At 28.1% G+C, this 14,896-nt stretch overlaps 4 protein-coding genes across 4 annotated transcripts in view; 1 reads left to right on the forward strand and 3 right to left on the reverse strand.

Moving 5' to 3' along the window:
- The window catches only part of LOC128966341 (sodium-dependent nutrient amino acid transporter 1-like), a 4,731-nt gene extending 893 nt beyond the window's left edge, over window positions 1-3,838 (reverse strand). Inside the window, exons 1-13 of the mRNA XM_054313189.1 lie at window positions 3,762-3,838; window positions 3,049-3,177; window positions 2,940-2,961; window positions 2,806-2,823; window positions 2,579-2,710; window positions 2,307-2,514; window positions 2,098-2,230; window positions 1,755-1,993; window positions 1,556-1,680; window positions 1,239-1,483; window positions 417-617; window positions 246-339; window positions 67-140 (exon numbers count right to left, since the gene is read on the reverse strand). Of these exons, the coding sequence (XP_054169164.1) occupies window positions 67-140; window positions 246-339; window positions 417-617; window positions 1,239-1,483; window positions 1,556-1,680; window positions 1,755-1,993; window positions 2,098-2,230; window positions 2,307-2,514; window positions 2,579-2,710; window positions 2,806-2,823; window positions 2,940-2,961; window positions 3,049-3,177; window positions 3,762-3,815 (1,674 nt within the window). The 5' untranslated portion in view covers window positions 3,816-3,838. The remainder of the gene's footprint in view (window positions 1-66; window positions 141-245; window positions 340-416; window positions 618-1,238; window positions 1,484-1,555; window positions 1,681-1,754; window positions 1,994-2,097; window positions 2,231-2,306; window positions 2,515-2,578; window positions 2,711-2,805; window positions 2,824-2,939; window positions 2,962-3,048; window positions 3,178-3,761) is intronic.
- A 2,873-nt stretch (window positions 3,839-6,711) lies between these two features.
- Window positions 6,712-11,249, reverse strand: LOC128966342 (nuclear pore complex protein 14-like). Its single transcript, XM_054313190.1, has 4 exons — window positions 11,032-11,249; window positions 10,612-10,965; window positions 6,935-10,548; window positions 6,712-6,871 (listed from the first exon to the last, which is right to left on the reverse strand). The coding sequence occupies exons 1-4, from the start codon at window positions 11,065-11,067 to the stop codon at window positions 6,712-6,714; spliced, it is 4,164 nt and encodes a 1,387-aa protein (XP_054169165.1). The 5' UTR covers window positions 11,068-11,249.
- A 1,129-nt stretch (window positions 11,250-12,378) lies between these two features.
- LOC128952777 (cytochrome b-c1 complex subunit 8-like) lies at window positions 12,379-12,906 on the forward strand. Its single transcript, XM_054298217.1, has one exon. The coding sequence runs from the start codon at window positions 12,555-12,557 to the stop codon at window positions 12,804-12,806; it is 252 nt and encodes an 83-aa protein (XP_054154192.1). The 5' UTR covers window positions 12,379-12,554; the 3' UTR covers window positions 12,807-12,906.
- A 376-nt stretch (window positions 12,907-13,282) lies between these two features.
- Window positions 13,283-14,638, reverse strand: LOC128952776 (DNA repair protein RAD51 homolog 1-like). Its single transcript, XM_054298216.1, has 3 exons — window positions 14,327-14,638; window positions 14,009-14,264; window positions 13,283-13,959 (listed from the first exon to the last, which is right to left on the reverse strand). Exons 1-3 carry the CDS (start codon window positions 14,471-14,473, stop codon window positions 13,283-13,285), a joined length of 1,080 nt encoding a protein of 359 aa, XP_054154191.1. The 5' UTR covers window positions 14,474-14,638.
- Between the last annotated feature and the right edge of the window lie 258 nt (window positions 14,639-14,896).

Below are 14,896 nucleotides of genomic sequence, written 5' to 3' on the forward strand. Positions count from 1 at the left end.
ATTACAATTTTTTATTTTATTTTACGCAAGATAAATTTGTTTCACTTATTTTTATTAATCACATACCTGTACAATGTCTCCCTTTTGCATAATTATGGTTACTATAATCCATAGCGGCACCTGGATCATAGCAACCATAGCTTTAATTATTTCAAATGAAATAAACAAATATAAATATATATTTTTAAGTATAATAAAAATAAATGCAAATTTAATATTTGAAAGTATTATTTATATATACAAACCCAGAGCCCATCCAATACCAGTACCCCAGGCAGGCATTCCTACTGTATTTTGTGAACTGTTTGCAATTTCGACATTTCCGTATATAAATATAACCTATATATATAWWATATATATATAATACTTGAATTAATTAAATAATGATATAAAATATGATTGTATTTAGTGATTACAATGAGTGCAACAGGTGTGGCAAACCCCCAGGTCACTTTCCAAAACATACTGACTCTCTGACTTAACATGAATTTAATGTCTGAACAAAATCTTCGTAAACCATAGATCCAGAAGATGCCAACAGACTGGCAAATGCCATAAAAGAAGACAGCGGTTCCCACGCCATAGTTGTCCAACAATTGCATTACATAAGTGCCGGCCTTACAGACAATTGGAGGCAAACAAATAGGTTATTATAACCTTATATAGTTTTATATGAACATAAAATTTACATAAAAACTACATTTAATGATTTCTCAATAATTTATTATCATAACTAAATATATTTTGTATTTATCTTAAATGTTAATGGATATCATTTATAGTTAAACTCATTATTAGTTTGCTTTTGTTTCACTCCTAAAACACATTTTGTGCTATTTTATGTATGAAATTAAATTAAATAGTATTATATTAATATTTATAAAGTAAAGTTATATTTGTGTATATAATACAGTTTATATGCATATGTCATAATAAAACAAAGATTTCTTTATGTAAAACTCAAAAATAAATATTCTTTGAAAATTATAATATAAAATAAATAAAAAAATTAATTAATTCAAAAAATATAGTGTCCTATGTTTATATTGAAACTAATTGAAATGCTGTAATGGCTTATTTTCACATAATTTATAATAATTTATTAATTTAAAACATAATAATGCATTTTTATTTTCAGTAAAATATTTATATTAAAAAATTTCATTTTGACGTTTAAAGTAATTCATGAATTTTGCATTAATTGATAGAAAAACTATAATAAACTATTGAATACATACATCAGTGGCCAGCGGTAGACCACACAGGAAGAAGAGAGAGCAGGCAATGGCAGCCAACAGTCCTTTCTTTTGRTGTAATGACGTRAACTCATCCTTTATGGCGGTTAGTATAGTCTCCACCTGTGCTACTGAGCTGCCAATGCCCAGTGTAAAGAACATTAAGAAAAATAGTACCGACCAAAGTTGTGGCACCCATTTAATTGTACTCAAAGCGTGTGGATATACAACAAATGTCAGTCCCGGACCTAATAAATAAATCAAATTTATTTATTTTATTTAATAGCGATATCTAAATCTCTAAACTCAATCAAACTGACCGCCCTCTACAACATCTTTGATATCTTTGTCCATTACTTTAGCCAAATGTCCCAAATTAGAAAATATTACACAACCGGCCAACAAACTGGTACAGGTGTCCAAAACGGCTATTATAATGGCATCGCTGTCCATAAAATTACAGTAGTTTTAATAATTTTAGATAAATAAGTAGTAAAATAAATAAAATATTTTAAATACCGATAAACATTGTTATTAAATTCATTATAACTAGAGTACATAATAAGTGAGCCGAAACATACGGCCAATGAGAAAAATGACTGCTCCACTGCCCGATACCATACTATGGGCTCAAGTAATTTAGACCATTCAGGTGTAAAAAACCATTTGATGCCATCCCAGGCACCATCCATACTAAGAGCAACGCCTAATAATGCAATTAATACGGTATATGGAAATATGGCCGTAAAATATGAGACCTAATTATTAAAGTGGATAATAAACATATTAGTAATCAAACAATAAATTWAAAAAATTATGTTAATTACTATATAGATATACTGTATATCTATATTAATACTACCTTTCCTAAAGAGCTAACACCTTTAACAATGCTTAACCATACGAGAATCCATGAGCCCATAAGGCACAGAACAATTCGCCAACTGATCCAATTGATATCATCCAAACCACTGGATTTATGTAATACATTATGTCTAATAAGAAATTTGAAATTAATTAATAAATTTACTGTTTAATACTGTTATAATATGTAATATATTTAAAACTGACTCATAGTATAGATCAGCCCACGTCCTATTGAAAGGATTTGTCTGATTATCTTTAGGACAATGACCTCCAGGTATCCATTGTTCATCGCATACACTCCAAGGCAATGGATTTTGAAACGATGAAAATAAATAGTAAAGTGTTATTGCCATTAAATAGTTGTAAAATATTGTTATGTATATTGTCGTTACAATTTGTGCCACACCTATACCTTTAAATATATTTTATAAATTATGTCAGTATTAATAAAAAAACTATTTATTGTCGGGTTATACCTTTGAAAGCGGGCACACATTTCCAAACTCTGATGGGTCCGCGACCACTAAACTGACCCAATACGAGCTCCATGTAATACAATGGACGACCAATTATAAACAAAATTATYAAATATGGGATTAAAAAAGCACCTAATTTAACAAATATTTATAATTATGTTAATCAATGTACTTTATATATCAATATAATTTATATATATAAATCAATAAAATTCAAGCTAACTAACCTCCTCCATTAGTATATGCTATATTTCAAAAGCCAATAAAAATAATAGACAAAATAAAAACATAAATTTTAATTAACAATTTCTATTTATTTTTATTGATGGTATAAATATATAGAAAGCTATAATAATAATACCTGCGTGAGGGAACCGCCAGACCTATCAAATTCATAAGTATTAAATATTTAATAAATTAAGTGAATTTGCATTTTGTAGTATAAATTAAAAAATTATTATTATTATTACATTTCCTAATCCAACCGATAGAGATATACAGGAGAGAAGAAACTCCAATCCCTTCGCCCACTTTCCCCGGCCTTTGATCTCGTGATCTGTTTCTTGTGTCTCATTTGTGTTACCAGTAATTGTATTAGTCTTTAAACAAATTTTACATAAAATAAATTAACAAATTTATCAAAAATTACAATAAAATTAATGTTTTAACAACCATTTGTTGAATGTAAACACCCATAGTATTAGATTATTCTTTTATTTTTATTTATAATAAAACTTTTATTATAATTATATTTATATATAATTATGTTAAATAAATATTGATAATATGTGTGTCATAACTAATAAAATTTTTAATTGGTTATAAATAATTTTTAAATAATAATAATAATAAATGTATAAACATAAATATATGAAACTAGAATTGCTAATATTTAATAAATTAAAAACTTATTATATCAAATATACAGTGTGTTAGTAATTATTAATTAACATTATTTTATTAATAAACTATATTTAGATATACAGTAATATAAAAAGGGAAATTTTCTGAAATATTAATAATTTTCATAAATAAATATGTGAATAATATTCAAAGAATTTAACAATATGTTAAAATTATAAATATAAAAAATGACAAAAAAAACTTTTTAGTTATTAGAAAATTGCTGTTTGTTTACTTATTTATCAATTAAAAGAAAATGAAATTATCTAAATATTCTCACCAATTGTTGTTGTTGTTGTTGTTGTTGTTGCGGTTCATTTTGTTTAAAAGACATTATCAAAATAATAAATAAAATTTTGTTTCTTGAAAAATTTATGACAAATTTTACATAAAAATAAGTTTAATATWTTTTTATAAATTTTGTTTTAATTAAAGTTGAAATCAAAGTACAAAAAATAACAGCGATATTTGTTTTTTATCATTTATGTATCACATAATTAATTTATTTTTCTTCTATGAAAACTTATAATTATTGAAGGCTTTCAATTAGTTTTGACTTTCAAACGATTTTTCGACATAAATATAAACTAAACGATTAAAATACATAATAAGATATAATGAAAMTAATAGTAAATATCAAAGAAAAAATAAACAAACAAAATAATAATATTATTAATAATAAATCTTGAAATCTTTATATAAGTTATATAAATGTTGTAAAAATGCAATTTTTGATAACTTTATGTAAAAACTTTAAAACTTTTTCACACAATTAAAAAAAATTAAATATGAAGTCATTCAACATATTATACATCATTTAGACACAAACACACAAAAAATGAAATACAAACCAAATTTTCAATGATATTTATAAAATAAAATACGCTTTAATTAGACAAAGAGGTGAGTGATATAATAATTATTGTCATAAAAATAAAAAGTTAATTATTACTGATTAATATAATACAGAACACACATAATATATATTTTTAACAGTTTTTTAATGCGCTATCAAATGTCGACACGATTTATAAAGTAATGAAATTGTAATATTTAATTATTATAGTTTGCAGTAATAAAATAATTACAAAATCTAATAATACTGATTATTCTAATAATAACAATAATAATATTAATATTTAATGAATTGCTTCAATTAAATAATAACATCACATAAGACACTAAAATATACTTATATACAGAATATTTATACAAAAATATAGTGCAGTCATAAAACTAGATCACGTTGTCTTAGGTTATTATTTTTGTCTCATACGGTATATATACAGTATATACAGTATTTATGATATGATATGAATTTAAATATTTGCAGAGAAAATGAACCAAAAAAAATATTAGCAGGACTTAAGTCCTAACAGAGGTTTATTAATAATAATAACAATAATAATACAAACGAAAGAATTATAATAATTAAGATAAGGTTTTCAAAAGACTAAACACTAAAATATTTATTTTTATTATTAATATACGTTTACACAGAAATATTGCATATTTAGTGATATCTTAGCTCTACTCTGTCTGTTCTCTCTCTCTCTCTCTCTCTCTCTCTCTCTCTCTCTCTCTCTCTCTCTCTCTCTCAAAACACTTCCCAATCTTTCTTCAAAGACATGATTCATTAAAATCATTAAAGAGTCCGTTTCGGCACATCGTTGATCACAGAAATGAAATTATATGAGTGTTTATAATAGACTATATGTGCTGTTAATGGTATTAACGACGGCCTTCATTAGTCTTTTAAATGGTTTAATGTTTAGAAATTTAATGGCAAACTCGAGTCCTCCCAATCGGGAATTGTCTCAAACGTTGAGGTGAACCACTAAATACAGCTTAAGGCACATGATTTAGGTTTGGTTAGGTTAGGCATATATATATACAGTACTGTATATTATAATATACATGTATTCAAACAATTGTCATAATTGTTAGAATACATCAATTTATTTCTCACTATAAATTGATGAATAAATAATATCTATATTTATGACTTAATTGAAGCAAACATTTGCTCTCATTTCAATTTAATACTGATTTGTATTTAAAATATTTACCAAATATGATACCAAACTTAGGCAAACAATTAAGTATAACAAAAATGTATTGCACAATAAAATTTATATACATCACAATAAATTTTCATTTAAAATTTAGTTTGTTATTAGATAATAAAATTCATATAGTGAATTAAATTATTTTTATGGCATATATCATATTTCATTTTAAAATTAAACAATAATTATTTTAAATCATTATTTTATTTTAATCATTCAAAAGTTTTTATCGTTTTTTATGTCCGCTTATTTTAAATGTCATAAAATTTAATATAATTCTTGAATAAACATTGCATAAAATTTTTAACAATAAATGTGAAAATGTACTGTACATACATTGTATATATTGTTTTATGTGATTTAAAATCACTGATTTTACAACAAAAACTTTATTGTACTACTACTGTGTATTAACCATTATTACCGTAATTCAAGTTTACTCTCTCTCTCTCTCTCTCTCTCTCTCTCTCTCTCTCTCTCTCTCTCTATATATATATATATATATATATATATATCCTCTTTTTCTTACAATTGTATAATTATTTTTTATATTTATAAAAGTCATGAGAAAATGTTGTTACAGATATCTCATACTTATCTGATATATCGATTTGCTATGTATTTCAATGTTTTAAACCAATTAATAAAATACTCCCTCTTTTAGCCCTAAGGTATCAAAGCCTTGCCTATCCCTATGTATGCTATCATCGCATAACTTGATCCTTGGCCTCAAATATGATTTTATTTGAAAATTTTATAAAACATTTATTATTTATTTAAATCTTACTATTACTGTAAATTGTCATTAAAATGACAATATTTTTAGAAAATCAAATCATTTAATAAAAAATTATTAACAAAACAATGAGAAAATGTCTTTATTTGGATTAATACGTAAACCTTTTATCAACACAATATCCTTCATTATAAATCCTAACATTATATTAATTTAATAATTTTTAAAGTTAGAAAAACATTTTGTTTGCAAACATCAGAGAAAATTTGTTGTTAAAGTTATTAAAAGTTGTTATAGTATTGAATTATAAATAAATAAATAAAAAAGTTAAAAAGCTATTTATAATAAAAATCATTTTATTAATCATTTTGACATAAAATATGTAACATTAAAATGATGTTAAATAACAATAAATGTTTAATCAATTATTTTCTTCTCTGTGTAAATGAAAACGAATCTGAATTACCGCTAAAACCGGTAAAACCAGAACTAAATGGAGAGGTCTGTTGTGTTGGCTGTTGTTGTTGTTGAGTACCCGATGCGAGCGCTCCAAACGTTAAGCTACTATTGGCTGCCGAAGCAAATCTATTGTAACAATATTTCATATTATTATTTGATTAATAAACCAAAAAACAAATAAATTTATACCCAGAAGTAGATCCAAATGTTGATTGATTTGAAAACGCAGATCCAATAGACGGTTGACCGCCAAATGTCGGTGCACTGCCAAAAACCGATTGTTGCGGTGAATTACCAAAAGTAGGAGACCCACCAAAAGTAGGATTACCAGCAAACGTAGGACTACTACCAAAAGTAGAATTACCACCAAATGCAGGATTGCCACCAAAAGTAGGTGAACCGCCAAAAGTTGTATTACTGTTGAATGCGGGCGAACCACCAAAAGTTGGAGCTGGAGATTGGGTCCCAAATGATGGCAAACTACCAAACATTGGTTGAGCTGATTGCTGTGGACTCGAAAACTTAGATAATGGTAAATCTGAAGAATTAGTTCCACCAAATCCTTTAAAACTAGTGAATGGAGTGCTTGTGGTCGAAGAAATTTCATTCGTTTCAGACACTTCTGCAATTATATCCAATTTATGACTCTCTTCTTCATTAATTGTTTCATTAGGATTAATGATTGTTGTATTACCAAAGCTAACACTTTTCCCAATATTACTCGTTGTGGTGACAGTCGGCACACTTTGTGTRGTTGTCTCACCTTTTTTACCAAATGACAAATCAGATAATGAGTTGGGAGTAGAATCTCCTGTAATAAGTGCCGATAATATAGGCATAGATTTAGAGGTTGATGTCATAGGAGTAGTATTCGATGGAATACTTGATATTTTCGTCGAATTCAAACTGAATGACAACGGTTTGTCTGTAAATGTCTGAAATACATCCGTAGATTTGTTTGCATTATTAGTTGTCTGTAATAATGGTTTTGAAGAAATAATTTTGTTTGCATCCAAAGACATGGATAATGAGTTCAGATTAAAATCAGATTTTTCTTTATTTATTGACTCATTTTCTGGAGATTTATTAATCGTTTTGTCGACAGTTTTAGTCATAATTATCGTCGGAGTTGTAGTCACCTTATTATCCAATGGTTTGGTGGATGTAGTTGTTATAGGAGTAGTATTTGAAGAAATATTAGATACTTTCGTCGGATTCAAACTGAATGCCAATGGTTTGTCTGTAAATGACTGAAATAGTTCTTTAGGTTTATCAGCGAACGGTTGAAATACATCTTTAGGTTTGTCAGCGAATGGTTGAAATAACTCTTTAGGTTTATCAACGAATGACTGAAATACATCTTTAGGTTTATCATCGAATGGTTGAAATATATCCTTAGGTTTGTCTCCATTATTGGTCTGCAATAATGGTTTAGACGAAATAATTTTGTTTGTATCCAAAGAAATAGATATTGGGTTTATATTTAGATTTGATTTTTGTTTGTTTGTCTGATTTTCTAAAGATTTATTAATCGGTTTGTCGACGTTTTGGGTCTTAATTACTGTCGGAGTTATTATCACTTTATTATCCAATGATTTTAATGTTTGTGTCTTTTGTTTTGGTTGTTCTTCAGTAGTCTTGTTAACAATAATTGAATCACTTTTTGATGAATTCTTTAATTTCTTTGATAATTCAATATCTTTTTGTTTTTCTTTAATCTTTTGAATGGCAGAAACAAAATGCGATGAATTATCAATTACTCTTCTGACGGGAACTTTAGTTCGACTTTCAAAAAAATTTCTTAAATTAGTTTTCTTTTCATTGGAAATAGATTTCAATTTAAAAAGTCTTTGATTGGCTAAATCGTCAGTCGGAATGTCTTTTATTGTTGTTTTGCTCATAGAATGCGACAAATTTTCAATCAATTTCTGATTTGATTTATTCGGTGATTGATCTTTAGATGACCGGCCTTTCGATCTGAGTCGCGGTGATCCTAAACTTTCTAATGTATCGAACTGTAGATTTAATGCATTAATAACCAGTTGATTGTTGGCTAATGTTTTGTATATGAGTTCCAAATTGCTCTTTGAATGAATACGATTTGTAGGCTTTCCTTTACTAACTTTTCTTTTATCGAGCCATTCATACCATTCCTGTTCAAACTTTGCATCCAATTCTCTCAATTGGATTTCAATGTATTCATTGAGTGAATGAATTTCTTTCATTCTACGCGCTGTCATCGGATCCAATGCTCTTTGTTTAAGAAGATTTCTATAGTTTGGATCAACATTTCTATCTATTATAGACTTTGCTTCTTCTATCAGAGAAAACGACTCAATAAGACTTGAGTGCAAAGTTGTTGTATCTTTAGAACAATCTTTAAAATTGACTTTAACTTCATTGAGGACATCAACTATAAGTTTTGTATCGTTTCTTAGTTTCATTTGTTGTTCCTTTTCTCCAATTTTTACATTCATTTGAGAAATTTTGTTCTTTGTTTCTGACATTAATTGTCGAAAATTATTAATTTGTTGTTTAATTTCACTCATATATAACTCGTTTGTTGATTTAGTTGTGTCTTCAGTATGAATAACCCTATTAATGGTTTGTGTGGTTTTCAGTTCCCTATTGTTGGTAACCGTTTGTTGTGAACTTTGTTTAATATTTGATTCGAGAGTTTGAGACTTAAAAATAGTTGTATTTTGTTTGGTCTCATAAGATGGCAATTGTTTTGGACCAGTAATAGCTTTTAAAACATTATTAGAATTATCTTCAAATGTTAATGAAGTTGACTTAGTTTGTGGTAAAAGTTTTGAACCAACTATCGGAGTACTGGTCGCTGTAGGCTTATTACCGGTACTTAATTGTTGTAATGGAGAAGATATAAGTGATGGTTTGTTTTGAAGATTAGTAGGTTTAACAATATTGGGCAAAACGGGTGATTTTATGTGACCTGTTTTATCAATCATCAAATATGGCACAAGAATACCACTAGTGTTATACACGAATAGTATGGGACAGTTGATACCGCCATACGTTTCAGTTGCGCTTATTTTATAAATATTTTGAGTTCCCTTTGAAACAACCATTCCTTTAAAATATGTTTCATTGCCTTCATTATCAATTGGAAGCTCAATACGAGAACTGTCATCTAATGTCCATTGCGACCAATTATCAGGAACTGCTAGATCTTTATCAACATTACATCCAATAATAGTCACTTCAGAAGACATTGATGTCGAACAGAGAATAATATTATTAAATTGAAAAAGATTGACACAATAGGAATCTTCGAAATCCAAATTGTCATAACAAACGGCTCCAAAGTCTATAAATATTGGTTCCGACTTCGATGGAGTCGATACTAACAACAAATGTGGATCTTTATCGACATCATTGTCTTTGGCCACATAAACGGCAAATAGTGACGATATAATCCATTTGATTGCAATCACATTGTGTTCATTTAGACTATTTATAAGAGCAGTTTTCTTGACAAAAACTAATTGATATTCAGGCGTCAGTTTGTACTGAAAAAATAAACCCTTTTCCAGTCCAACAACTAATTGTTTGCCTTTCGGTGACCAACAAAGAGACAATACTTTTGGTTGTTTACCGGAGTTGTCGATCAACTTATCGGTCAAAATAGCAGATGTTTTTGAGTCGATATCATTCATTGAAGTAAACACTGAACCATCGCTAACACAACAAGCAAACAGACTGTCACTATATTCTGGATGCCATACAATGTCTGTAACTAATCCGTTGGCATTAATTAAATTGATTCGACCGTATGGTAAGCTCTAAATAACATTTGTTTCATTATTAGTAAAAAATCTCAATTATAAATACAATTCAAAACATACCTTATTTTGGTTTTTGTAAATATCACTCAAACCATAAAACAAAACAATCGGTGACTCGTTTTGGCCATCAGTTCCGCAAATAACTATCTTATTGCCAAAACCATTGGACGACACAGATATAAGATTTGGACGAATGATTAGCGGTATAGAAAAATATGCAAACTCTTGGCATAACTCATTGATCACCGATTTGTTCCACTCGTAGGATAACAATGTGTCAAACGATATGACAGACAAATTGGTATCATTGGCGACAAAAACTTGTTGTAAATTGTTATCCACTGACAAACATTTGAGACCATCTGTAATGGCAACCGATAACTGAAACTTCTTCAGCTCAAGAAATTTGAATGTCTGTCAATCATATAAACATAATCTTCAGTAAACCGGTTATTATTATMAATCAAATCAAATACTTACGCTATTATCGGTCAATTGGCCACTTTTGACGGACATTTTTAGTCACTATTTTTAATAATCGTTTTTAAAAATGTTTAATAGTTAACCATAAATTCAATTCAAAACCAATTAGTCATCAAATGAGTGATAAATTGTGGATCAATTGTGGATCAATTGACACCAATTAAGTGTTAAACTATTTGATCATAAAATGCGTTCAAAATTTTCGTATGAAATATGAATATAAAATAAAATACAAGTTTTCACACAAATTACGGACTAAACTATTGTATTCATATATAACGTAACATTTATGATATTTATTTGTTTCCCCAAAATAATGTGTAATTGAATTCATTGATAATACAGTATATTTGTGACAAATAAGTCACAAAATGACAAAACAATGTAACATTTTATTTGAAATTCAATTTACATACAGTAATGCAGTATTAAAACTGTCTCACTTTGTGCTAAACCAAATCTATATGAGTTGCACCACAAATACATAGATATATCATAGATTATACTTAATATATACATACAAATACAAATTAAAACTCCTCCTCTAAGCATTAAACGTTATAATATCGCGCCCATATATATTGCTGTTATACTATAAAGCGTACAGTAATAATGTAAAGATTTATATATAAGATATTATTTTTTAAATTAATTTATTAACTAATAAAATATAAATTATAATTTTTTATTGAAATAGAAATATTTTAAATTTTTAACTTTATGAATATATTAATTATTATTTAATTATTATATTTTAATTTAATAATTATTTAAATTTGTATTTAATAAATTATTAATTGTATTAATTATTAATATGGAATATATAAAAAATTATTAATTATACAAAATTATTATAAAAAATATTAATTATAAAAATATTAATTATAAAAAATATATATATTTAATCTAAAAAAATGTAGATATTATATGACAACTATGACATTAGTTTTATTATTATTATTATTATTATTAGACATTTTAATTAACTTTAATTAACTTTAAAAACTATATTATTGCACATAATTGATTGTTATTAATATTGTGTTGTATTTATCACAATATTTAGTACTATTTACAACTAATATTTATTATTTAATCACATTTGTTATCACAAATCTAAAAGTACTTAAACAACACGTGGACTTAGTTTGTTTTCAATGCCACACAATGTCATCCTATAATACAGTCAATAGTATATATGCGCGCAATATTATAGCGTCTAATGCTTAAGGGGCGGAGTTTTTACATGGCATAGTTATTATACACACTAAGTTGTATTGTTTGTATATATTAAGTATAATCTATGATATATCTATGTATTTGTGGTGCAACTCATATAGATTTGGTTTAGCACAAAGTGAGACAGTTTTAATATCAATAGTACTGTCTATTTGAGTGATCACGTGATAGATTGGCAGACATTGTGACCAAAACAGTGATAATAATAGCAAAAGAGTTGATTAACTAAGAGATCAGTTGTTGATTGAAGTACTTGTGGTATAATTAGTTGTATTGAAGGAATGGGTCATTTGGTGTTTGGAAAGTTGGCTTTTGTGCGAAACATAATATATGTGCGATTGTCTCCATACGAACAAAAAGCTTTACCACACTTTTGGTCCCACACTTGGAAAGGATTCAAAAGAGACTTCAATAGTGTCTTTCCTTACGCCGGACCCGCCTTTCTTCACGCATATCTCGTATATTTGTGGGGAACGGCTGAGAATGACAGACTCAAGAGGAAGAACCCCAAAGACTTTGAAAATGATGTCTAAATTAATGACTTAATTAATCATTAATTATATCTTTATTTGATTTCAATTTTCTGTTGAATATATTTACAATATTAATGTCAGTAATAATTAGTGTATTTTGTGTTAAATTATTTTCAATTTTAGCAATTGATTAGATAAATAAATTTATGTAATATTCAGTAAAGTTTTAAATAACTTAGAAGTTATGTATAATTAAATTGTTATTAAATAAAAACTTGAATTCTTCAAAGTTATAAATTATAATAATTAATATATTTTCTACAACTTTGGTATAAATGACATATTCTAACAATAATTACTGAAATAGTGTTAAATATTTAGTATAGAAATTAAAATAATGACTTTCAAAGCCAAATGATAGGATATATGATATCAGAAGACATCACTTATAATTTGTTAACCGTAAATGAAAATTGTTTATAAAGTTTATAAATTGCATCAAATGTCTGATCAATTAAAATATAAAATAATGTAAACTATTCTTTTGGGTCTCCAATACCATCGGCATTGATAGAAAAGCTGGCGTCAGCTTCGGGCAGATTCGGAGAGTCATAAACGCGACAAATTCTGTTCTCTCCTTTGGCTTTCTTGAGGTATAGTCGAGTAGTGGATGCGTGAGCCATAATATGACCACCTATTGGTTTTTTAGTGTCGGCCGAAAACATAGCACTGGCGTCAACATTAGCGACAACTTGATTGGTGATGACTACGGCTACACCAAACTGATCTGCCAATCGTTGAAGCATTCGCATAAATCTGGCCAAATGCATTTGACGGGCGGCCAACTCTCCTCTGCCGCAAAAATCAGTCCTATAAAGAGCAGTAGCGCTATCAACCACAAGAAGCGCATATCTTGACTCAGACATCATATGCGCAGCTTCTATGAGTAGCTGTGTTTGATGATCACTATTGTAGGCGCGGGCGTACGCAATGTTATCCAACACTTGATTTTCATTGAGTTTATATCGTCGAGCGATATCAATGAACCGCTCGGGTCTGAACGTGCCTTCAGTGCAAATGAATAAACACTTTCCTTCAGCCCCGCCGTCATCGAAGGGCAACTGACACGTAACGGCCATTTGATGACATAATTGCGATTTCCCGGTTCGGAACTCTCCGAACATCTCAGTTATAGATCCCGTCTCAACACCTCCTAAATCATAAAACACATTAAATTCTCGCATATCTTAAAAATTACAAACCTTTCAATAGATTGTCCAACTCTTTAGATCCGGTTGTTATGACCACAATATCTGAGCGTTTGATATGGTATTCAGTGGCGGTCGAGAAGCCCATCGGAACCAATTTCATTGCACCCGCAATAATCTTATCAGCCTTTTGTTCAGAAATGCCTTTAATTTTGAGTAAACTATTTTTGGTGACATAAGCCACTGATTCAACCGTATGATGACCGGCTTCTTGTAATTTCTTGATATCACCGTTAGTGATGCCATTTCCCTATTTTGTATTAATACTACTTTAGTATCAAAGAGTTTTAATGTCTTACTATATGTTAATACTTCTAATTTGTTAATTGGTGTGAAATTTTGATCCAATTCTTCCTCAGCAGTCGTCTCGTCCACACTTTGGTCGTCTTCCAGACTCTCGTTTTCCTTGTCGTCCATTATCTCGACATCCCTTTGGCGTCCTCTCTGTCTTTGAGCCATTTGTTTGATTTATTGGACACTAAATGTTAGTCTTAAACGTGAATCAAATGACAATAAAGACAATCAAATAATAGTTGTCTTAAAACCAAACATTTATATCAAACGCAATCAAAACATCAAATGAGCGCCAAATGAGACACACATTCAATACGTTTGACAACCAATCAGATGATAGTATTTGTCAATTAATACGATTGGTTGCCATCTATGGTCACCATTTGGTATCACTATTACTGATGACTATTCAGATCATTCAATACAAGTAGAGTTAAAGAAAATTATAAGTGATTTGTTTTTATTCATTACTATATTTTTAATTTTTAGTTGTTTAACATTTTAACTAAATATAAATAAAATACATTTTTCCTAAAACATTTATATTAACAATTTTATATTTTAAAAACTTATTTTATTTAATATTTG

The sequence above is a fragment of the Oppia nitens genome, unplaced genomic scaffold, assembly GCF_028296485.1.
Source record: "Oppia nitens isolate AA-2021 unplaced genomic scaffold, nextdenovo-longstitch-racon4-pilon3 scaffold1_pilon_pilon_pilon, whole genome shotgun sequence".
Classification (NCBI taxonomy): domain Eukaryota; kingdom Metazoa; phylum Arthropoda; class Arachnida; order Sarcoptiformes; family Oppiidae; genus Oppia; species Oppia nitens.